The sequence below is a fragment of the Epargyreus clarus genome, unplaced genomic scaffold, assembly GCF_041222505.1.
Source record: "Epargyreus clarus isolate Ecla_fem2 unplaced genomic scaffold, WU_Ecla_fem_2.2 ptg000008l, whole genome shotgun sequence".
Classification (NCBI taxonomy): domain Eukaryota; kingdom Metazoa; phylum Arthropoda; class Insecta; order Lepidoptera; family Hesperiidae; genus Epargyreus; species Epargyreus clarus.
Window position 1 is genome coordinate 8,613,068 of NW_027332216.1, and position 26,981 is coordinate 8,640,048.

General features: G+C 33.9%; 1 protein-coding gene across 2 annotated transcripts; it reads right to left on the minus strand.

The window, feature by feature from the left end:
• LOC140744348 (phospholipid-transporting ATPase ABCA3) lies at positions 1–26,693 on the minus strand. Of its 2 annotated transcripts, none has more exons than XM_073075913.1 (31): positions 26,632–26,693; positions 26,066–26,294; positions 25,200–25,459; positions 24,617–24,790; positions 23,369–23,613; positions 22,532–22,642; positions 22,306–22,447; positions 19,708–19,887; positions 19,007–19,219; positions 17,923–18,026; positions 17,708–17,840; positions 15,533–15,762; positions 14,773–14,938; positions 13,777–14,010; positions 13,402–13,543; positions 13,012–13,109; positions 12,550–12,938; positions 11,990–12,199; positions 11,572–11,676; positions 10,463–10,634; positions 9,826–9,951; positions 9,428–9,551; positions 8,997–9,118; positions 8,672–8,796; positions 8,146–8,329; positions 7,466–7,627; positions 6,254–6,411; positions 5,389–5,485; positions 4,432–4,623; positions 3,843–3,945; positions 1–3,420 (listed from the first exon to the last, which is right to left on the minus strand). In XM_073075913.1, the coding sequence occupies exons 2-31, from the start codon at positions 26,275–26,277 to the stop codon at positions 3,240–3,242; spliced, it is 5,094 nt and encodes a 1,697-aa protein (XP_072932014.1). In that variant the 5' UTR covers positions 26,278–26,294; positions 26,632–26,693; the 3' UTR covers positions 1–3,239. The 2 variants fall into 2 exon arrangements, with proteins under 2 accessions (XP_072932014.1, XP_072932013.1); XM_073075912.1 differs by having other exon boundaries at positions 26,492–26,687.
• Between the last annotated feature and the right edge of the window lie 288 nt (positions 26,694–26,981).

Sequence of the window (26,981 nt, forward strand, 5' to 3'; positions counted from 1 at the left end):
AAGTGAACACGATTTTATATTTTTGTAAGAATTTCACAAGATCTTGTAGTTTTTTTATTTGATTTTTACGTAAATATAAGCGTATGCGTGTACCAATAAATGTAAATTAATTGTAATTTAATAAATATTATATTTTAATTACATAGATTTTTCACTATTATTTCTGTAACTCTAGACATACAATAAAATGATAATAGTAGCATCTTACCAAATAGACATACAGACATAAAAATAGAAATCATCGGAGGTAGTAAGTATTGAAGTTATATAAAAATAATAATTACATTACTGCAGTCCAGAAGAGATTTTCAATTACAAAGTCAACGAATAATATGGTAAATAGTTATCACAGTTTTGGCAAAATAAAACACTTGAATATAATATTTGTTCAACCTTTTGGGTCAAGTATTTCTGAAATCTTAACTTGAAATTAAAATTTCCTCAAAACAGACTAAATTCTAAAATATATATAAAACTATAACTATATTTTATAAATACATAAATTTTGTATTATGCAGCCGTAATATAGTCTCAAACCAAACCGAAAAAACATCATAAAATAAATTAATTAATTGTTCAATAGTACAATATTTTACCATACTATTCGTTGTAAGAAAAAGAAATTACCCTTTATATAACTAATACAATAATTTAAAAAAATATGATGTTTAAACAATTTAATACCAGTATAACACGAGCTTAAAGTCCATGTAGGAACACATTATAATCTTAAAAGTATGAGTGCACTTCTTAAATAATACTTCAATAAATATCAATCAAAATTTATACTATAAATGGCAATCTTCGGCAAACTATGGATCACAAAATATATCACAAATGAATAAGTTAATAATAAATTAATATCAAATCATAACTGTTACGTATGCAATAAAAGGATCAATATTATGTACTTTGTCTGAACGCACACACTGATATTTATAATTATATTTTTACAATGGCTAATTAGTATAACACAAAGTTAAACATTCGACGTATCACATGATTTGCATTGAGGCTCAAAAAACGTTATTAACACGATTTCATTACAAGCTTTGATTTTACACGCAGATATTAGTCACATAAAGCAAAGAGTTACCAAAAAAGTATTAAAATATTACACAACACCAATAGTTGTCTGAAGGCTTAAAATTTTATAACTTACGTCAAATTATTTATGTTCAGGGCGTGTGCCCTAATAACGTATACTGTAAAACGTATGCATCAACGTATGTAACCGAAGTAGTAGATGAGCTTGTTGGTAAATACTTTCTGACCTCGTTGCCTTCTCGAGATAATCTTCCAAACGGATAAAGCTGCACTTACAGGACGTTCACATAAACGTGCAGAATTTTGAAGTAACATACATCTTTTGATCTATAATAAGGTTTAAGAGAGGACAGACTCGGCTGCAGCTGCGATAAGAGTATTACTTATCATCTACATATAATTTTTAAAACAAGCACCATATAGCAAATTTAAACAATTTATAAGTACAGTGAAATAAAGTACAAAGTGCCTACTGCAAGTAGCATGCGTGTAAATTAAAAACATGATATTATACATAAAGTCCAGAGACCTAATCTCTGTATTGTTTATCAAATAACATGAGATTATAGTGACTTATTTTAAGAGATAATATTAAGTACACTACACTTTCAGTCTTAGAAAGTCAGTGAACATTTCTACGATAGACACATAGAACCAGTAAATATTCAAAATGTGCTCATGTCACATGTTAACATACAACTATTTTTTATTTATTTTATTTGGTACGAGATTCACAAATGTTCGAAACATCCTATATTTTAATCAAAAGGCAATCACTGGATACAAGAATTATCGTAGATTTAAATCTTTAGACACGCCCTTGAGTCAAAAATGTGTGTCCTTTATATAATATACGAGTAGCAGACGAGCATGAGGACTAAGCTATGCTAAAATATTTCGCCCTTACCACACCTTTCAAACCAGAACACAGCGCTTAACGTTGCTGTTATGAGGCAGAAATAAGTGTGGCGGTGGTGCCGCCGGAGTCGAACCACAAAGGGTTACAATACTTTCAAAAATTTGAATCATCAGTCATCTGAATACATTATATTCAATTTGGGTTAAGTATAAATCTGCCTATTCACTTTATTATATGTCGCGATCACCATATTCTCATATGTGTTTTTGATTAATTCAGCTGCGTATTAGCGTACGATGGCAGTAATATGATTTTTTTTTATAAAATGCTGTAATAATATGCTATATCTAAGTGTAAAAAATCCATAATTAAGTAGTAGAGCGATATAAAATTATAATAAAGATTCTAACAGGATTAATTTAATTAAGGACGTCAGACCATCGACACTAAAATATCACATAATACACCCTTTAAAGTGTTAAGTTGAATTACCCCATTCTCCTTCTAAACTCCCCATGCTCCCACACTGTACCGCGACGCATCTACAGATTGAAACCTACGAGTAACGATTATATCATTAAACACGACAGCAACATTTATATTTTGTTAGCCTAATACACATCTAAACATTAAATACACATATAAAATACTGAACATTCCAAATTCCACTAAGTACTGGCTACAGAGGTCACGTGTCCGAGGTTTGTGACATCGAGTTGTGACTTCAAAAATCGTATAACCTCAAAAATAGGACTATTTACTATAAAAATACTGATAAACTAAGTTAAGCTGTCCCAAAATTTGTATAAGATTGTACTTTTAAATATTTAGCTACCGAGAGTTCCGATGCGTTATTTTGCTCTCATTTTAAGTACAAAAAAAAGTATACTGCATTGTACATGAATGTATCGTAACTAAAAATCACGAGATTGGAATGAACACTGTCGCCGAAACTTTAGTAACGGCCCCAGCAGACAAGCTTTTAGCATCGGCGATTTGGAGATTAATGTTGCATACCGTTTTGAGCAGATCATTAGTGCACAATTTCTACAATTGTGCATTGTATTTTTTAAACTCAGTTGCTGTATCAAGTGTCCAAAAATAGCTGCGTCCGGTGCTTAATCGTAAATCCCGTTACAGCGTTTGTACGCTGCATTTAGCCTCTTAAAGGCAATCAAATCATCAATCACCGACGCTAAAACTATCATATCTGCTGAGGCCCTAAACACGGTCTAGTCTACATTACAATTTGTCTATGAAACACGACGCACACAACAACACAACATTGAATGTAACATAGACAATACTATGTATAATTGTTATTACATATTTACTATTCCGCGTTACCATGTAAGCGTGAAAATCTGAGAAAAACTTGTTCTAACGTAGTTTGAGAGACGGAATAATCTTCCATCAGGAACTGAGATCTAGATTCCTCCATAATGTGGAATACTCTCCACCACGGCGTATCTGTATCTTTTAAGTAGTAAGTGCTGATGCCCAGATAAGTTTCACTGGAAGTAAGATACAAATGATAACTAATTAGTTCTTGTTTAAATGGTGAAGTAAAAAAAAAACTGGAAAAAAACTCCATCCAGACGGGATTTCCAAAGTTTCTGAGAAATCTGTGGATTTACGAGTTTACATACATACATAGCGGAAACACACAGAACCTCCGTTTTTAAGTCGGTTAAAAAATAAACAAGTTTGGAGCCATGATGTCGCTCGCAGATATTTTCGAACCACTGAGGATTTACTGAAATTTCTCTCCTTACAACTTTTAACAATCTGACAAAACAGCGTCTGTCTATATTGTTATTATGCAGAAATCAGTGTGTGAATTTAGTGATAGTGTATGTAGTATCACCACAGACGATGAAAAATTGCGAATTAATAAAGCATAGTTATATAAGTAGTTTATCGGGTTAATACTTACATGAGTTTTGCATCTTTGAAATTTTTCAAGACGTATTGATTGAGCGACGCTAGTTCAGTGTCGCGGGTGGGTCCTGCCTTACATTTCACCATCAATGTATAGCCTAGAGAAGAAATTTATATCAAAATTATGATAAAAGGTAGTTTACTTATGGTTCCGTTACTTAAAAAGTTAATATTTTTAGGTTAAAAATTGTGACTTAGTTCCTGTATTCACGGTAAAACTATTTGTTATTGGCAGTTTCAATCGATAAATAAAGTTATTTTGTGTCGTTTATTAATGCATCGGCAATTTTCGAGTACTAGTAACACGTGACGAGTGGCTTTTTAAAGGTTTTGCATACTATACTGTTCGCACTAGATTGGCCACTGGATATTTATAATCAGCCCCAGATATGATAAGAGTCCTATGTAAGTTCAGATACAATTCGTCACTGTCTATAAGGACTAAGTAGAACGCCTCGGATAAGTATGTCTACTTATTAAACCCTTCAAACCAGAACACAGCACCTAACTCAGCTGTTACACGACAGAAGCAGGTGTGGCGGCGGTGCTTCCAGAGTGTAATCACAGTGTGTTTAGCACATTACCCTGCGAGAACTTGTTCTTGAGGTGCTGCAGCGGGCCGAGGCAGTAGAAGCGGCCGCGCACCATGACGGTGAGCCGCGAGCACAGCGCCTCGCACTCCTCCATGCTGTGTGACGTCAGCACCACGCTGCGCCCCGCCGCCAGCGCGCGCTGCAGGCACGCCCACACCAGGCGCTTCGACGCCGGGTCCATGCCTGACATCATCATCATAAACATCATAATCATCCTTAACATAATTATCATCAATGTTATCTTCAATATAATCACCATCATCATCACTCATCACACCATAAAAACCATAGTCATTTATAGAATAACAACTATCAACATCTTTAAAAGTAGCTACAGACGCTATAACATAACATGCAATGTAACAGAATTCCCATAGTGTAGATGCCTTTCGCGCACGAACCGTGGACACTACGCGCGCGAACAGAGCATTTCATCTCGTGCGCGCTGCGATCCGTCATTTGTCAGTTTTTTCGCTAAATACAAAGGAGCGCGCAGTTTACGCGGAGCGCCAGTGTGGACGACTCGTGTATGTCTGTACTGTGGAAAGGTAAAGTCTTTGGTGTTTTCAACAGACTGAGCTATATTCGCCGCGCGCATACCGGATATATGCGAATGGGTACATGCTTAAGTCGTGCGCGCGCTGCTTTCACACTTATGAAATGCTCCTTTTATGTTACATTGCCTGTTACGTGCAGCAGTCTGTACCCACGTTAATATTATCATAATCATAATAATCATCGCCTTTAACAGCAACATAATCATCATCTTTCTCGTCACAATCATCGTAATCATCAGGATCATCATTAGCAAATTTTCTATTTACGAGTTTCTAGACGTCAATAAATATCACATTAAAAATATTTATGTAAAAACAAAGGACCTAAACTAAGACTTAAAAATAGAAGTACAAATGACTTCAACAGACATAGTAAATTGTAATAAATTACCTGTAGTCGGTTCATCAAGAAATATTAACGGCGAATCGCCAAGTAGGGCGAGTGCAGTGCTTAACTTCCTCTTAGTGCCACCGCTACATTCATTCACCTGCCCACAAAGTTTTACAATACACTACACACCGTGAACTAAGTATTTACAAATTATATACTTTAACTATTTAATAATCATGTAGATATAAGCGGGGCCTCCTGCGGAGGGCGGAAATTTGATTCTCCGTCATATAAGAATAAGTAGGCTAAAAAAAGGTTGACAAGACTAAATAATCTTGAGACTATGAAATGGGACTATGCAATGCCATGCAATATGCAATTTAAACTTGCCGCCTGGAGGCGCAAATTGAGTTGTAAAGCTCTACACATAGGGAATAACGTTATATTTTACGAGAAGTTGATTTTGCAAAAGGAACTGATGCTAAGGGCAGGATATCCTTACGCCCTACGCCTCTGCTAATAAGCGAATTATGTCTCGTTTTTATTTTGTATTACAAACATACAAATTTGGAATAAATTATTTTGTATATAAATCAAGCAATATTTTCGTGTAAATATTTTTACAGTGCTTTATACGATTATTCAGAATTACGCATTCAGAGTGCAGATAAGCTTTTATCTACGTTAAAAAATACGGCATAAACTGCAATAAACTACACTTACACTGCATTACGCTTCTTTAATTACTTTCCCTTATTCGTAAAACTTGCGTCTTACAAATTTATTCAACCAAAAGTACCTTAGGTATTATTGCCAATATTTATTGGTAGCTACTCTTAATTATGTAAGCCTATCAATCACAGTTGCCACAAATATTTAAAAGTGTGTCTACTTTCATGCTTATTGTATTAATCATTCAACATACCCTCTTGTTAAAATGCTTTTCAAAGCCAAGCATACGAGCCAGTTCGGTAGCCCGGCGCTTGCCTTCACGGGACGGTATACCACGCAGCAGGCAGAATATAGACAGCGTTTCCTTTGCCGTCAAGTTTTCCAGGAGAGCGTCGAATTGTGGGCAGTATCCTTTAATAAAGTTATATATTTTTGTTAACATTCAAATAAACATACAGGACTTAATAAGCTGAATAAATACTTATATTTTTTAAAACTTAGGCAAGCATATAAGATTTCAATTATTGCAGGTAGTTATTGCTTGTCAATATTTAAAATACCAAACAAATGGTTCACATTAAAACATCTGTTGTATCTTGTTTACCACACTTCTATTTATGTTTTATGATCTATTATTTTTAAAACCTGCGTTTCTTTGAACTATTATAAACATTTTAATGATCCACATTGCAATTAACATGTGTCGCTCGTCATTTGTGACGCGACACATGTTAATTGCGACCAGCGACCAGCGAAAGTATTTAGTTTGTGCTGGGGATGTAGAAGTATAAAATTATTGAAATTTATACAGAATGCCTTAAATATCGATATACTGAGAATATTTAAAATTTCCCGTCATATTTTAAGATTTTTTTCGCCGACAAAAGTAACCTAATCATATCTTTATATATATATTTCTTATGCGCGTGTGTATGTCACTGAACTCCTCCTAAAGGACTGGACTGATTTTGATGAAATTTGTTGTGTGTGTTCAAGGGGACTTGAGAATGGTTTAGATTTACAGTTTAGTCCGTGGGAAAAGGTTTCTTTTAATTAATTTTTAATTCGTATAGAATCGGAAAGTATGCATTTGATCAAGTGATGATGTTTAGCAAAGTTGTTGTCCAAGAGCCCACGATGGTTTGGGAGTTGATAAGACCAATCTTCTACTGATGGCACCACTGTCATTCCAATGCAGGTACAAATTTTCCGTTTTATGTATGTCTTATTATTTCTTTAAAATGCGGGCGAAGCCGCGGGCACCTCTAGTTACTATATAAAAAATTTAAAATATTTGATATCGATACTGCAGTATTTTTCAATATGTTATTATCGTATCAGCAATGGCAATATATCGTTATAAGTATCGATACTTTGGCTTCGATGATTCGTTATACCGTTGCATACTGCAATACCTTAGGCTTAACATTATCAATATCGCATCTATCAATCGACTTAATCATACCGATGTGCCTGTAAGCGTCCTGCAGCCGGGTCTTGATGGAGAGGCCGTGCACGTGCGCGTGTCCGGCGCTGACGGCCGCGTCGCCCGTCAGCATGCGGAACGTGCTCGTCTTGCCCGCGCCGTTGATGCCCAGCAGGCCGAAGCATTCGCCCTCGCGGACCGCTGCCATACATAAATACATTATTATTCATCATTTCTTTGCACTTTAGACCTGCATTGAGAATCGTATTAGGCGTCCGGTACGAAAATTTAATCATCATCATCATTATCATCTACTTCATTAAGAATCGTTTTTCATACTAGGTTCACGGTATGTAAATTTTATCATCAACATCATCATTATCATCAACCCATTACCGTCCAACTGTTGGGTACAGATCTCCTCTCTAAATGAGGATTAGATCATAGTCCACCGCTTGGCGCTTGCGAAGTGCGAAGTGAAATTAATACAAACGGTATCTAAAAATGTTATGATTTTTTTGCGCAACATATCTTGCGCACCCTTCAGTTTGAAATCATGTGTGTATGTATTGTATGTGTATTTTTGTATAGGAGTTAAGTCCAATCGTGCGTCAGAGCTGACACACACATATTTTGACAAAGTCCCCCATCATAATTTAAAAGTTATAGTAGACAAAAATACTGTTTAATTATAGAATTAGTATCATTAATTCGCTTACCGAAACTCAACCTATTCACAGCAAGTAAATTCCCATAATATTTTGTTAGATTCTTGCACACCAGGCTATGTTGAATAAGCTCATGTTTTGGCATCGCCTCTACATATCGCCGCTCGGCCGCTACGTCGTTATCCTCCTCTTCAAGGGATGCTGGTGGGCGGTGCCGTGACCCCAAGTAGAACACCTGAATGTTAATCCATATGGTTTCATTCAAGTGTTACATATACGAGTGTTTTTCATACAAACGTAACCATTAGGGGAGCTAACTTACAAACTCTTTCCCCCTTCCCTATGCTTTACATTCGTTAGTAAACATTGAAATTCGAATCTACGTTTTTTTAAAGCTACTAATAACAAATAAATATAACTGACATTATCACCATCCAGTACTCCCGGAACATTTATCATCAAAAATGAAATCCTTTACCCCCTTTTTGGCCTTAACGTAGTATTTGAATAACCTCATTTTAACATATTTTTTTAGCCTAATAAAAACTTTACAACATTGTCTGCGAAAGTATTTTACCTTATTTAAAACTTTGTATTCCTTAAGAAGTAGCACAGTGAAGCCTAACGTTCCTACCAGCATCATCATAAACAAGTACCGACCAATACCAGGCTCGCTCCAGTCAATGTATGGATTGTCATGAACTGAAAAAATACAATATCATTTTATATTTCCAAGCTTCAAAAACGATAACCCAATTCACACAACAATATGATTTTTAAAACTAATTAAAATACGTATGTATATTATCGTTACACGTCATTTACAATATTACATACAACAGAAAAGCAAAACTTCATCCAAAAAATGAAAATTAATATAAAAAAAATGTTATTAAACTTACTGCAGCAAACAGATATATTGAGCTTGTGGCACAGTGTTTGCCGCGTACAGTTTTCGATGTTCACAAACTGATCGCAGAGGCCGTTGCACGCCATTATCGCGAATGATGACACGCTCATGTCTCTAAACAACAAACAATAAATAAAATAAAATATAATTTCTATTCCAATCATTTATTAATGCTATTCATTTTCAAAACGACGAAACATACTTTTAATATGCAGTAACTTGTCTGCTGGTCTGAGCTAATCAATAATTATATTAAGATTACAGGAGCATATTAAAAATATCTCATTAACATATTAAGATAACATGTCAATTGTGTACAAATATGGGTGTAGACTTCATAAGATAATCATTATTGTGTATGTTGGTACGAAATTCAAAATATTCCAAATTCTAAATATGGGTATTTCATTTAAAATACTATACCTGAAGCTCCTGCTTAAACAGTAAATTGGCAGCGGCGAGAAGATCCAATCAAATAGATGTGCAAAATAGGGGCTGCCAACTTCTGGTAGTCTCAAGACCTCTGTTATTAGGAAAGGCATGCAACCTGAAAAGGCAAAGACAATTATGTATTTCATTTTGAGTAAATCCGACCATAGATAGCTATTAGAGGAGTTCAGTCTATGGTCAAAAACAATTATATGAAACTTTTTAACTATTTGTATGCTAACAACCTTATTCGAATAGTTCGTTTCTTAGCGACAAGAATCAATTGTGGCTGTGAATTTGTTTAGGCCAAAAACAGATAAAGTTACATCATTTAATTATATTTTCGTCAATTCTGAACTTCTTTATTTACAAAGGAGTTTAACTGCACTCACCTGTGAATATATTCAAGAAGCACAGTTTAGAGAAACCGGTGGACGCAGCTTCGAAGAAAAATGAGGCCAGATAGTGCAGTGGTATAGTTGCCAACGTGAATATTACTAGCACCAACATCACCCTCGCTAAAACATCAAAATATTTTACATAATATTTTATTATGTTATATTTTACCTAAACTTAAAACAATGGTATTAAAATTTTTAATTTAAAATAATGATATGATATCAAATCGAAAGATACATATATGAGGTTTTCCAATTTAGTCGATGTGTTTTCGGACACAGGTGGGTCATATATTTTAATATAAAAAAAACTACTAGTTATTGCTAAAAACTAGCTTACATTAGGGGATCAAATCTTTAGTAGCATTACCAGTATTATTAGAATATTACAAGGGACAGATAGTATAAGAGAAGGTCCATACGTTTGCTAAAGCTCCATAACTTTGGCAAAGTGAGATCTCCAGCCGGGCTAGGTGATCATGCCCGGGGAGCGGCCGTGCTCCGATAGTCTCAGTTCGGAGCTTGTATATACGAGTACGCAAGATGTTAAGAAAACTTCGATAGCGTGATTCAGAATACACGTGGCGCCATCTCTCGACGAGTAGCGGGAAGTCACCACAGCTATACGTACAGAGCTCGGCGGGCGTGGCGAGCGTGTTCTCCTGGAAGGCGGCGAGCGTGAGCACGATGGCGAGGCTGACGTTGACGAGCCACAGCCAGTCCCACAGCAGCGCGCCCGTCCACTGCACGCCCGCGCGCAGCCCCGCCACGCGCTGCAGCAGCGCCGCGCCGCTGCGACGCTCCTGCCATATCACAAAACACATAAGACACACAAACACCTCACAATGCCACATCACGCCGCCCTACGCATACCGCGCCGCTGCTAACTAAGCTCCTGACATATTACACAAAACATAAGCCGACACACAAACAACGTTAAGATGGTACAACCCTGTGTGATTCGACTCCGACAGCACCACACCTATTTCTGCCTCATAACAGCAGTGTTAAGCGCTGCTGTGTTCTGGTTTGAAGGGTGTGGTAAGGGAGACATACTTTACCGAGGCATTCCAGCTTAGTCTGCAGGGGTAGCGGCACATCTGTGACCAACTTCAGGTTGAATATCTAATCCTATCTGGGGTTGATTACAGATGCCCATGGGCGGCAGTAGCCACTTACTATTAGGTGGACTGCATGTTCGTCTGCTACTCCTATATTACATTTTAAAAAAGTGCGGCGCACCACGACACCGCACTTCGTTACGCAAAAATTTGCGTCTAATTTGTTATATAGAAGTAGCAAACGAGCATGTAGTCCACTTGATGGGAAGTGACTACTGCTGCTCATCTGTAATCAACCCCGGATAAAATTAGATTCCTATTTGGGGTCGGCCACAAATGCGTTTACTCTCAAATTTGGGACGGTTCGGATAATTACGTCTCCCTTACCATACCGAACAAAGTCGTCACGCCTATTTCTGTCTAATTGCAGTGTTAACATAGTAGCGCTTAACACTGTAATTAGACAGAAATAGACGTGGCGATGGTACCTCCAGACTCAAACCACAAAGACTTGTTACGCCTCCAAATAGGTACGTGTACGTCTTCTACGTGTGTTACGTGTATGGTCAATGTAGTTCTAGTTTATTATCATATAAAGGTTAACGTTTATTTTATAGTAATTGTGTCTAGATTTATAACTATTATATTTTGAAAATAAATACGTATTTGGACCACTTACCTTGATGACAAATAAAACCAAGAATGCTGTGACAAAGGCCATACAAAATCCTATGTTAAATGCAAACTGGAAACTCATACTACTACCGGTAGCCATCACTCTCACCTGGAATAAAAAATGTTGCATTCAATTTACGAGGATATAGAAAAAAAGGATTTTGATATAGAGGAAATGTAGGGTAACGCGAAATCAGGTATTTTTAGAAATGTCTACAGTATGTAACCATATTTTATAATACGATGAGTTTAAAAGATTACAATGCAAAAGATAAACAAACCGGTTGAAATTGTAGGCTTTGTGTTAGTTTTTTGACTTCGTTTATTTTGAGTTGATCATCAATTTTACCAATCATTAGTATTATGTAAAAAAACAGAAAGTGCGATTATATAAAAAAAAAATCAATAACAAAATAACTTACCAAATTATCAATAGAATATGGCAGTGGATAATTTTTGATTCGAAGCGTGCTATTGGGGGAAAGAGCACGCAGCATGGCATTGTTGACTAGTGCGAGCGAGATGGCAGAGTCGTGGTATCCGTAGTTACTGAACCAGCCCGTAATACGATTGGGCGCAAATGTTGCACCTACTAAGTTCTCGTACCTTATTCTTGATAGGTCTGTTTCACTCTGAAATAGCAGTACAATTATATAGGAATTTTAAATAAGAATAAGAAAGAAAGAGGATATAATTAAACAGGATCTGTCTTATTAAAGGTCGGCCACAGACCTGTTCTGTCCCTGAGGACTTGGAATGCCTCGTATCTCTCTTACCACACCCTTTAAGCGCAATAACAATAAAACTTTACACTAACGGCATTAAGCAAAAATAGGACAGTTACCACACTTATAATAATAAACAAATAACATAATTTATCAACTCATACATTTGAATATTTATAACAAACATCTGAGAGAGAGATCTGACTTTATAATGAAATAATGAAGAGTTAAGTTTAATTATTCATTAAAATGCATACCAATTTCAGATAGTACTTTCCTAAATCCATTGTTCCTATATCACTCAGTTTCATTCCCGGATTATGCGAGCTTTTGAAGTAGTCTTTATACGCCATCATGGCTTTCGTCTCCAGGCTATTCGCAGTTAAATTAATCCCCTCAGATAATAAAGTTTGGGTATTTTTGAAACCATTCTCTAAGCTCAGTTCTAACGGTGGTAATTGAGATATGAATTTCCACGATCTAGATATTATGACTGAAACTGTGATATTTATGATGGGCGTCACGAATTGTATGAAGGCTGCCAGTTTGTTCCTTGACGTGTAGTAAGCTAATTTAATAATCGTGGCCTTATAGTGATTTCGGAGGAGCTTGAAGCCTTTGACTTTTTGTATTGGATCTAGATTCACTAAAAAACAATAAAGCTTATTAGATTTGGTTGTATTCGTTTGAAAAAAGTATTTTGTGTTAAGAATAATTACATGTGGGTTGCTGTCCACCTGACGGACTAACTGAGTTACGGTTATTCGTCGTATACTCCTTGCTGGATCCATTCTCCTCTCTGTCTTCTGTACCAGCCCTGAAAAATTAATACTTATTTTAACAGAATAAACATGATACACACACACACACACACACACACACACAAAACATTATAATACTAAAAAGTCGTTTAGTTAATAAGCAGATAACATTTAAATTGATTGGGGAGAATGTCGCGCTGTCTTAGTCCTGCTAATATCTACAATTTGCTACTGCGACGCGACTCATTTCTATATTCAGAGCGGACTGGAAATATGGCGTGGACTCTACGCAGAACTTTAGGGGATTCAACAAAGTGCGATCAATACGAAAGATTTTGAAAAACTCACTTCATAAAAACTTCTTCAAGACTCGTAACAGACAAACCGTAGCTAGCGATGCCCATGGAATCCTTTTCCTCGTCAAACTTCCTCAGCATTTCGGGAAAATTGTGAATATCTTCCTTTGGTAATGTAAATGTTAATTCAGAACCTAAGAATAGAACAAATACTTTAGTGTTGTAGTGTTGGATTATAATTTTCAAAATCTTACTTCGCTTCGATTAAGCACTCAATATTTATTAATTTTATATGCCAGTATTTTCTTTCTACTATACATTAGCTTCAATAAAAAAAAAGTAAAACCACCTTCGTTTATGTCAATTTTCGTAGGTTACTATATATTATGAATAAATATATGAATTTAATTAGTAAACAAATATTTACCTATATTTGTATTAAGCTTCACTTCAGGCACATATCCTTTCAGGAACGTCAAGATTTCTTGTGGGTTGCACAGGTCCTTTTTGACAATCGTTAGTTTGTAGCCCACGCCATAATGTTTCTTTAGGAAGTAGGGGGTCCCCACGCACTGTAGCCGTCCGCCCGACATTATAGCGATTCGGTCACCGAGAACATCCGCTTCGTCCATGAAGTGAGTCGTCAGTATCATTGTACGTCCTATAGAATTATTTCATGCATAAAATTAATTAAATAAATTACAATTTAAAAAACTGAAAACCACGTTTTCATACTTTATCAAACTAAAGAGTAAAAAAGCAATTCTTAATATAAAATGATTGACGAGAATTAATGTTACTGTTCTAAAAGCGTGTGGTGCTTGATATCAATTATAATTATTATTATTTTATAATTTTATTTCAAAATGCAGAATTAGTTTAAAAACAATGTACAAAGCTACCTTATAATATCTGTTAGTAAATGGGTTAACATGATTTCTAACTTGTATGTCGTTTTCTATTAGACGGAGGTTTATAATGCCATTAGGCGGACCGCTAGTCCGCTAGAGACCGTCCGCTCGGTATCGACGCGACAAGTACCGAACCACCCACTTAACAGTGGAGTTGGTCTATTTTTGATACTTGTTCATATTATAATGTTTTAAATAACATTATATTATTACGAATAAATATTATAAATCCTGGGGGCATTCGACCACCTCAGAATCTGCCCCGGCAAAGAAGGTATTCTCGGGGCACGAATTTCCTGCCCACTGCCCTTATTGACATTGCCGCAATATATATGTGCGCCCGAGGGTAAGACGTCCCAGTAATGAAATGAAATATATTTGTTTTTTGTATAGGCCAACGACGGCACTTACAAATTGTCAGGTACAATATTTTTCTTAAACTACTTCCGGATCGGGACGCAACCTCGCGATTAGATAGATAGTTCACTAGATGGGGAGAGTTTCTCAGTTACCCTTCTTCTCCTTCTGCAGCAGGTCCCAGAGCGAGCGTCGCGCGGCGGGGTCGAGGCCGGACGTGGGCTCGTCCAGCAGCACCACGCGCGACGCGCCGCACATCGCCGCGCCCGCCGCCAGCCGCCGCTTCTGCCCGCCCGACAGCTGCTTGGATAGCACGTCGCGCTGCGGACCACGGGACACGGTTTTAAACAAACTTCAAAAACGGAGGTTCTGTATTTTACTTCTATGTAGGTATGTAAACTTGTATGGCGGATTGTAAAGAAACGACTCATCAAATCTAAATGGAGTATTAGTTATTTAAAAGCACGGAAGGAAATCTTACAAGGAGAGTTTTAGTATAACATTAGGGATTATTAACTTGTTCTGATATAGAAGTGAAATGAATTGAAACCTATTTATTGTGTATAGGCCTGTGGAGGCACTTACAAATTGTCAGTAACATATAATATTTTTACTTATACTACGATCGGATCGGAATACGACCTCAACTGAGAAGATCCGTAAAGAAGGAAACAGTGGGATTTTTTCCATAACCCGTTACTACTCACATTAGACACATATAAAAATGTTTGTAACTTGCAAAAAAGCCAAAGTGGTATGTTTCATATTATTTCTCGTACTATATAATTAGTAATAATTTTAGATTCCATTTTTTAACATTTGCCGCATATAATTACATGCTCAACTAAGGTGTCACGTAAGCAAAAGCGTTAGTTTTTTTAGATCATAAACAGCAATGTTTATCTTTTAATTTACCTTATCTTTCAGTTCCAACAGTTTTACAAAGTGATCGACTTCCTCATCAATCTTGGACCTATGGACGCCCTTGAGCCTCGAGTAGAATATGATATGCTCAGCTACAGTGAGGTCTGGGAACAGCACGTTGTGTTGCGGACAGATGCCGAGCGACTTGCGCGCTTGCTCCGTCTCCGTCACTATGTTGTAGCCGTTGATCGTCGCTGAACCAGATGTAGGGGGGACCATGCCTGTTGGATAAAAAAAAGTGTATAAATATGAAATTATACGGATTAAAAGTTATCTGGCGTATTTTTGGAGTTTACTCCTTAAGAAACGATTTGAGTTATAAGGCCCGGTACGGAAATTTTATGAGGAGTAAAATCAAGTGTAACACGAAAAGTTGAGGCGTAACGGAAACCAAAATATGAATCAAGAGTGCTTTTATTAATTTAAAATACAGTAAGTTCAAATCCCATATGAAAGTAATTATTACAATAAAAATAATTAGCAATATATAAAACATTAAAACGTCATTAACTAATTTGTTTACATTTTTGCATAAATTAAGTTATAGGTTTGATCATTTATAAACACTGTGAAAAATATGAACATTGGCGCCATAATATGATTAACAATCTTTTATGAACGTTTTTAAAGAAGAGTAACATATAAAATCAGTAAGCAATTGAATAAGATATAATATTAGCATAATAAGTTTTTAACATAAAGAGGCTTTTGTAAGTTACTGATATATTAATTTAACTTATAAAAATGGATGCATTATTGATCAGCACCATCTATCAACGATAAACGGGCAAAATCAAAACAGTATTATTTAATATTTATTACAGAATTATTGCTAATGAATTATGTTCAAAATAAGTTATATAAAATTAGCAATACGTTTTAAATGAATTCTAGAATTATAAAACATTCAGAAACAATCCAAATTACATATAATAACATGTTTATTGAGTCTCATATAAATTTCATCCGTAAATTGCAACAAGGATATTTTATAGATGGCAAAGAAATTATAATTATTAAGTTTTAAGTTATAAAACGTTTAACATTGTTTTAAATATAAATAATTATATTATATTAAAATTTACTTTAATATAAACAATTATATTAAGTTACCATTATAATATTTGGAACCAAAATACATAGATTGATAAACTTGCAAACTTACAATTTATAAAACTTGCCACTAGATGGCGCTATTTTATATTATTTTGTAACATACTTTATGTAATACGCATTATTGAAGTAATATAAATAATCCGAATAATTACAGATATATGTTTGTTTCTCTTATCATTTTAGCAGATGCGTTCATTTACCTACCCTTTTTTCTATTCGATATATATCATAATTATCATTCGTAAGGAGTAAACTCCAATCGTGCGTCGTAGCTGACACACACACACTTTTTTTTTTTATGTGATTACTCCCAACTCGTCAAGAGATGGTGATACTTGATTCTGAATCACGCTACCGAAGTTTTCTCTACATCTTTTACGGTCCACAGTAAAAGTAGATGATCAAAATCGGACATTCAATACTAATGATCGTAATTTGCGTCAAAGTAGTTTGGTGGTGAAGTGTTTCTAAAGCACGCGATTGTTAAGTGTACCAAATATTAGCTAATAGTACTGCTGGCCAATGTCGATGATCATTTATATACGCAAAATCTCTAAACTTATTTAGCGGCAGAAATAAGAAATGAAAAATTGTTTTATTACGACAGTGTATTATTATTCCTATTACATTTTAAAAACATTACCACAACAACATATGGTAGAAATAAAATGAAATTTAATAAAAAAATAAAGATTAATAAAATTAATGTGTAAATACTATAACAATGATGTATAGTATGATAATAAAAAAATGTTAATGAGGAAATAACCACTAACCATCACATAGACCGAAATTCTTAGCGATAGTAATTAATGTTTTTGTAAATAAATAAATAATTTGGCAACTAATAGAATGCGTTTAAAATGAAAATCATACATCGCCACATATTTTTTGTATACATATATTGTTCACGGTGGACTTATTTCGTAATATTAAATTTCAACCATTCTTATTTTTTATCAATTTTTTCGTTCCTACATGTTTATTTACCTCCTTATTAAATTTAATTCGTGAATCCTACATGTATAATTATAACTAGTTCTAGATTACCTGTCAACATAGATATTGTTGTCGTCTTGCCTGCTCCATTATGACCTAGTAATACTGTTATTTCATTTTCATACATCCTAAGATTTAAATTATCCACTGCCTTTTTCTTTCCTTTGTATATCTTCGTTAAATTCTGAAACAACAACAAATATCTCATTATTCATAGTTTATTTGGGTATGAATATATTTACTTAGGAGTTACGAGAGAGGCATACTTCTATATTAATTCCCATTGGAACTCCCTTGGGCTCTTCATCGTGAACTACTTCCAACAACGCATCCTGGTACTCCTTGTCAACGCCGTCTTTACTCGTCATAGCTGAAATATCCAATACACTTTTTATTTACGTTGTTATATATCTAAGGCTTTTTGAATAAGGGATTATGTAACCGTATAAGATATTGTACCATCAGCAGGCCTTTGGTGTCAAATTGTATACCAACAAAGTACTATGACAAGCATTTATTTCTAACCTGGCGAACGTCATACGAAAAAAAAAATGTAGGTATTAATTTAATTTTATACATTAGTAACACGCAGTAATTACGCTCTTATTTTAATAGTAAGTGGTTTAAAGTAAACTATTAATCAAACCTTTATATACATTCTCTAACAATTTTTAAATAGTTATGTGTGTCTATTAAGGTTTTAAACTCTACACCACTTAGATGCGGGTACAGTATTTTAAACGCGAGTATAGTTAGTACGTAAGTCAGTATACGTATATCAAATGAGGACAAAAATTTCAATTGAGATCAATTAAATCGCATACTCCTGATTGTAGATCTCAAGAATACAGGCATGCCACATGCAATGCCCTGTTTCATTCGTTTTAATTGATACAATTAGAACATGTTCAGATGAACATTGTTCGAGTCTCGAGTTGAACGCTACAACTACAATGTTCATAATAGATAGTTGAACCGAAGTATGGGCTCCGGGGTATGTGTCGAACTGCTCAAGTTCAATTCATTGATTGAATATTCAAGTAGAATCCAGTAGAATATCATATTATTGGAGGATTTGCGAATGGTTTGTATTTGACTATTAACGGATTAGTTCTAATTAAAACAAAAGAACGACGAAACTGCCACAAAAATAATAACAATAAATCTTTTCTTGTAAATTAATAAAACTTCGTATTATTGTAAGATTTGAGAATGGATTGTATTTCACTATTACTGGTCTAGTGTTAATTTAGTCCAAAAAAAAACACGAAACAATAAATCTTCTCTTGTAAACCAATAAAAAAAGCAGTAGTCATAATTTTTAGGCATAATTAATCCAATAATGCATACCTGCAGTTTTGTTTCTATTCGGAAACCAATAGCTCTTCATGAATGGGAAATACCATGGGAGTGGCACACCATATAAGCCCGGCCTAATTTTCTCCACATACATCGCGATCAACATATACAAGATCGTATCCAAAATCATCATTAACACCACATGTCCCGGTAGAAATTTATCGTGGTATGTTATTGATGTAAAAAACTGGTTCCACTGAAGACCTGGAATAGACTTATACGGTTATTATTTGTTATAAACTCTTTAAACGCTTTCTACACTTATAGCCCCACCATAGGATTCCCTGTATTGTGAGTGCCATGAATACACTCAGACCCCCAAAACAGGTATCTAAATTCATCATTCAGATATCTGTCTGGCCGGGGATCGAACCCGGAACCCTTTGCCCGCGCGGGTCGTATTATTTGTTATAAGTTATTTTAATATAAGTAATTTGGTTAAGTATAACTGAATAAATTATGAAGTATTTCCACGAAATACGAAGTAAAGTGAAACGAAAATCCATAATTATCAAGTCTTTCTATGTCTTTATAGTCCACTATTATTAAATTTACACTTATTTTTATCGATTAATATTGATTTATCATTCTATTTCTGTCATATAGCAGCAGTGTTCTTGTTTAAATATCAACTTGGATCATATGGATTTATCAGATGTTGACTAATGATAATGTTATACATAAATAATTACCTTTAGAAGTGCCCTCGCACATTACAATCATTTGAAACGCGTACCCCATAGCCGTATTCGATATTAAGCTAAGTAATAGTTTAGTAGTAAGACTTATTTCTTCGTATAAAGCTTGAGACAGCATAAAAACAGCATAGGTTGAAAACCATGCAAGACCCATGAACGCTGCTGCAGTATTTGCTGAAAGAAGTTTTTTTAAATCCTTTATTTCGTGACTGTATCTATAAAGTAAAATGTAAATCCATTTTAGGATATTACCTCAATATTAAGTATTACATATTATAAATAAATTAAACTATGGATTTAGTAAATAAATAAACTTTGCATGAAACTTTTAGGCCATACTTTGTGACCATGTATGTTGATATTCGTAGCGTAAATTAGTCTACGTGATTTTAGTTTAGGTATATTCGAAACATAAAAACATGCTATGGGGCCTTGGATTTATAAAAAAATGAGATACACTATTTATTAGCGGTAATTATTAATGCTAAGGTTGTGGTGGTAGCAACCTCGGTAAATTGTTAGCGCTATTTTCCCCGATATTTACTCTGAATTGTAAACATTATTTATCTATAACAGCAAATAAATAAACATTCTCAATAATGGCGAGTCACGAATGACGAATCCTAACAATGATCAATCGAACCCGTACTCAGTTATGAAATATAAGTACTCGTATTAATAATCCCAACAGGAATATAATTGTGAAAAGGGCGCCAAGTTGGGCAGTAACGACATTAGGGATAGTTGTTGTTTCCTATCAAAGACCTGAGATCTAACGGGTTTCAAGTGCCAAAATAATTCCTTTAAATTTATAGCTATAGGAATGTATACGTTGTTTTTAAATTCATTAATAAAATAATGTTTACTTTTTATATAAGATTCCAGCTAGACATTTTTACGTTTGCGGTTTTTTTAGAGTGATGATTAATGCTTGGCTGTCATACTGCCGTGTTAGATTTAATAATATAAAATACGTATGTAAAGCCTGGTATTATATGTCACATAATCAGTAGGTAAGGAAAATCACATGCAACCATTTCAGTAAATATTACTCACATCCTTTGTATGCAACATAGATTGGCTTTGTTTAAATCATAAATTAAATCATAGTATTTTATTGCGTCCATATCAATTATGATGTCAGTTTATCGTCCGACTATTCAATGTTAGCGATTCATTATTTCATTTTGAAAATGTAAAGACTTATTATTACCTACACTTTGTACCTACAAAGTTGTAAAATTATAACTCTGTTCGAATAAAACTATTATAGTGGTATCACAACTTAAGGCCTTTTCCTTATCACGCGGGTATGGGCGGATATCACCCATGTGAAGTTGGGACTCGCATGCATCGCATTCGAACTTTATCGCTACATAGATATTTACTTTTCCTGTAATTTAAACCGTATGCATGCCAGCTCTAGATACTGCAGCGGGTTAATTCCCGCATGCAGGAGTGACACGCACGCGGAATTAATCCCGCGTGAGAAAGATGATGCTTTCTCTCATTTTATCCTCAAAGATATCCTATTTTTACTGTAATGTGAGCCGTATTCATACCAGCTGCGATGACTGTAGCGCAGGGTTGGCCAACTTGATTAGACATAAGATCTACTGTTTACTAGCGAAACCCTGTGCGATCTACCACTTACATACTTTTTGAAATCTTAAATGAAACAGCATAGTGTTTAGTACACAATCATAAAATATTTTTTATTGAACAGTCTTAGGAATTCCTTTTCGTATCACATATGATATGAGATTGTTTCCATATATTTACTTAATACTTTGGAATGGAAGTCTTGATGATGTTTAATCACGTTTGCGCAGTCTGGTCTATTTATTTAATTTTTTCCACGATCGACTGGACTAATGGTCGCGATCGACCGGTCGATCGCGATCGACCGGTTGGCTACCCCTGCTGTAGCGGGTTACTTCCCGCATGTAGGTGAGACACGCACGCGGACTCAATCCCGCGTGAGAAAGATAATACTTTAACAAATTGTAATAACTCGAAACCTGCTTAGAATATGACGTGTAGTGATGTGACGCACGCCTTTTTCAATTTAAATAGAGTTATATAGTTGCTAACCATCTAGTCAGTTAAAAAAATATAATGGATTATTTTCGCACTGTAAAACTAGTTGCTTTGACGTCAGGTTCTAGTCTCAAGTTATCGTGCACGACTAGTTTTGATGTAGGAACTACAGTAGGATGAACACTCCATACTGAATCACGTTATCGCAGTCGTTTAAATAACACAGACCTGTATTTGTTTCGACACAGACCTGTGTTAAATAATATGTATGTTTATTTAACAGTGTAACTTATTCAAGGTCTAAAACGAAATTTGAAATTCTGAATATGCATAAATGTATTTTATAGGCGTGTGCGTATTTCAGACTGTTTCTAAGCAATGAGAACGAGATTTCGTTAGTAAAAATAAATTTTAAAGTTTTTCTAAATGTCCTGTTTTACGTAATAGTTAAGTCAAAGTTTTAGTTGTTTCCAAGGTCAGCCCGTACGATTAAATATAAAAGATTAAAAAAAATTGATGGCGATATTATGGTACTAATTATAATTTACTTACCTCGAGAAAACAACACGCTGACCATAAAGCAGAAAGCTAGAGATGATATTACAAATAGAACCATAAAAAACACCAATATTGTCCATGGCGTGAATGTTAGTACGGAATATTTATCCCCCTCGGCAGTAGAATTGAACGGAATCTAAAACACAAAGGAGTTATGTGAGTTCTCTATAGAAAATCGTAATAAAAGTAATTTGTTAATTTGGAACATACAAAAACTTACCTTAAACAAAATTACCATAAGAATTACGGATATAAATAGGAACGAAAACTGTTTGATAAACCACGCCAACCAGTGGAGCCATGACGGCAAACCCATTATTGTCATTGTTTCCTGAGAAAATAATTATCTTTATTTATTATTGTCAATATAAATCCTCATTACATATAAAATTAGTACTTCTTAAGTGTAAAATAAATTCGAACACCGTGAAGGTTACGAGAGTTTTATTAATCTAATTTCTTGCTTAATTAAAATTGGTAGCATAAATGTTTATAAATTGAAAATCAGTACTTTATTTGGTCTTGGGTATTAGTAAATTTAGTAATCCCTCATCGAATTTGGTTAGAACTATTATACAATACTTATAGACATCGAAATTACAACCTTGACACTGAATAATTGATGCAATGTAAATTGAAATCAATGCGTAATTTATACAGCTAAACTTGTTTTGAAATATTTAATTCATATGTTATTTATTTCCACTCTTCTATACTAATATAATAAAGAGGAAAACTTTGTTTGTTTGTTTGGTTGTAACGAATAGGCTCAAAAACTACTGGACCGATTTTACTTTTACTTTCACCATTCGAAAGCTACATTATTCACGAGTAACATAGGCTATATTTTATATGAAATATATTTGATAAATAGATTTTAAGGCGGTACAAAGTTTACCGGGTCAGCTAGTATAAAATATTCAGATATTTTTTTTACAATTAAACCCATGTTTTTGTTAGGATTGTTAGGTACCTATGTGTAGACCAGGAATATATAATCATTATAGAGTGACATTTCGATAATATTATATATAGTTAAGAATATATAGTCATATACCTTTAACTGCAACTCCTTTTCAGCGGTGACAACTTTAACAGTATTCACGAAGGAGTATGCGAAACACAACATTATGATCATCGAAATGAATTTCTCCATTGCGATTAACAGATCGTCATCTCTGTACGCGAGCTGAGGCAAGCGCTGAAGGTATACTTTGGTATTAATTGGTACTCCTGTTTTTTGTTTTATTATCTCTTGGGACACAGCATGCTGAACTGCTAAGAACATTTCAGGAGAATACCCTAAAATAAAGACAATTTTTAAGGTACCTATACAAGATAAACTACCGATAGATTAGTAATCTATGGGTAAGCATGTCAATGTGATTATAAATTTGTTTTTATAATGATTTATTGAATATTAAATGCTATGTAGATACGCGCTACCTTGAACTAAAACTGTTTAGTAGCCCTAAAAGTAACAGTAATTGAATTATCTAATCTATGTTTGTTGAAAACGCGTACAGGGCTTAAAAATACGTTTCACAATTTTCGGAAATTTACGGTTGGAAATTCGAGATAATCTTAGCCATGTGTGTTCTTATACATCACGAAATAATCAAAATCATATAAAAAAAATAACTGGTGGCAAAGAAATAAATTAAAGCTAAATGTAAACCAAAATACAGAGAATTAAGCAAATAAAATGTGTATTAGAAATTAACATTATGTTGTTCAAAATAACACATAAGCGCTAAAATTAAAAATTAATTCATGCTATTTAAATATTCATTAACACGGCAAATGACCTTGTACAAAATAATCTAAATAAAAAAACATCTATGAAACCTTTGTGCAGGGACAAAGGTATATTGCGCCATAGAGATCGATATTTGTAGGCGTATCTTTACGTTGAATCTATCAGACTGTTATACCTACGCCAAGGTAGTGTATTAATATATAAATAGCCTAACATGTAAATGCGTTACGAAATTTTGTCACTTATGTTTGTTAATCGATATTTGTTTCTTTTTGTGCTTTGGTAGTAGTATAGGTATAGGTAGTATATGACGACTTTATCACGTTATTTTTTACGAGGTTTTATACTTTGATAGTAGGTACTTACATGACGATTTTGTTGATATCAAGAAAATTTTGGAGTTTTTCTAGGATAAGTTGTTAATATTTGTAAATTGTTTTATTTTGTTTGGGAAGCTACTTAACAGCTTTAGTATTATACATGTCAATACAAATTTGAAATTATAATTTATTTATTTATGTTATATTAATCTCCTATTTACCTTACCTGGTGTTTTGCCCCCATACAAATCATCAGGTTCTCTTGGTCCAGGGCGTGGGAAAATTGGGAAAAGCAGATTAGTCCGCCAACTGGCTCTTAAAGGATGTTCTACCATAGGTGTCCTCATCACAGCTGGAAATCTTAGTGTCACATCTATATCATCAGGCCATTGTGTTGCATCTACATAGATTTCAAAATATATTTATTTTGAAATTTTCAAATAATATTTTATAAGCATATATACAAGAAATATTAGTACTAGGTATAATTACGTTTACTGTGTTCTTTTAATTTAAAACATATAATAATATGCAAAAATTGTGAATTATTAATTCAACACTTAATAATGTAATAATTAATAAGACTTATTTATAAAACAGAATCATAAAATAAAAATAAACTAAACATAGAATGAGCAAGCTAATACATTTACACAATAAATCATATTGTGTAATATGCTAGTTAAACAACCAGTTGTTTCTGTGCACTTTGTACCTACAGCTGTTTACACAAAAAAGATCAACTGTGTTAAAGATCTCTTAGAAACAATTATCCTGCATGACACAACAACTTATAGCTATATACTTACTTGCCATGTTGTCAGGAAATTGGATTCCAACTAGAATATGATTCATAACATTGGGTTGTGTGAGAGCAGTCTCCAGTTCAATGGAATTGTTGTAGCCTATAGGTTCCGGGAGCATCTTTGTATCAAATAGCAGAGCTAAAATGCCATTGAGATTATCCAAAGCCACCATAGCCATTGCATTTTCAGTCACTTTTCGTGTCAATGGGTTTTCTGGAGAAAAAGCCAATGTACCTTCCCGTTTTGCATTGGTAAGATTTCCTCTGAATAAAGAAAGTAATCAATTGGCAACATGTCATGATTTCACACAATAGAATATCTTAAGCATAGATTCTTAAGGAAGACATTGACTTTTAGGTGACAATTAAATATAGTGTGCTTCATAGTGAGTATACTGTGGGGCTTTACACTAGGCACAAGGCACAAGCACTTGATTAGACTTTGTTATATGTGCATTATGCACAAGTTTACCTCAAATGTATTACAATACAGGAAATTGTAGCAAGTCAATTAATTGCTAGCAATATAATTGAAACTTTAATATCAGAAAAGGGAAACTTAGGAAATTCAAACACATATCTCACCAATAATTAAAGGTATTGCTTAATAAAGTTATATTTTAAAAGCTCTTTTTAAAAGCTTTCTCATACACAACACTAGTTATCGCAATTAAATAAAATTATTCCATAAGTTTAATATAGATTTATTAATTAAAGGATATTTAATTATAATTATTATTTAATTAAATTAGTGAGATTAAATTTGATAATTTTAAAATTTCCAAATATAAAATTTATTAATAATATGTATTTATGTGAAGTAACGCTAGAGATTTTTACACTAAATAATACTGAATTATAAATACTCACAGTTGTTTTCCACTGATATTGAAAAATGTCGGAATAAATGGTGGGTAGCTGAGATCCGGCTTTGATTTCGGGTCGACGAGACATCGTATAAGTATTAAAAATAAAGAAAATATCACAGGTGAAGCTATTTCGAATATAGTTTGCCATTTGTGCCTTCTTTGTAAAAGAAAATTCTTCCAAATCAGAAGCTTTAATTTTTCAAACGAAGACATATTTTAAAGCTGCCAAACTAAAAATAAAACAGCAATCGTAAATATTTGGATCCTTTTTTCATTTAATAAATGTTGTATTAATTTTTAAATGAATGTAAAGAGATAATGTGAGAGAAAATTAATAATGACTATTAAAAAGTCTGAAAGTATATTTAATGTAAATATAATTTAGTTTTTATAAAAAATAATGATATAATTTAGAATTATAGCTTACCCAAACATGGCACGGTCTTTATTTAGTTTTTAATTGATACTTGATGGCTTTCGGGACCGATTACAAATTTATTAAACCACTGGAGCTTTTGAATAGTCAAATTAAAATTATTAGTAACGAGGATATAATTAAGTACGTACTTCTGCCTTAGTGAATCATTCCATTTTGTATGTTAATTGATATTGATGAATAGTGAAATAGTAGGTACTATCTCTGATTCGGTGTCATGTCTTATGTCAGTAAAATGTCATGTGACATATGAGATATGTCATATGTCATAATAGCAATAGAAATGTCAAATTTATAGCAAGCACCATAGATATCATGACCATAAATATCGTAACATATTAACAAGAATTAAACAATATTTTTTCAAAATAATTTTAAAAATATATATTCTTTCGTCACAATTATTTGTTTCTTTGTTTGTCAAATTACATATTTTTGCTTTTTATTTTGTAAAATCTTTCCATATGCCAATTACTGAGAA

Coding starts and splice junctions, on each gene's coding strand:
- LOC140744348 (XM_073075913.1), bottom strand. CDS start 26,277: ATGTCTTCGTTTGAAAAATTAAAGCTTCTGATTTGGAAGAATTTTCTT. Junction 25,460..26,065: donor AATATCAGTGGAAAACAACT/GTGAGTATTTAT, acceptor TTCTTTATTCAG/AGGAAATCTTACCAATGCAA. Junction 18,027..19,006: donor GAATAGAAACAAAACTGCAG/GTATGCATTATT, acceptor TGGATATTTCAG/CTATGACGAGTAAAGACGGC.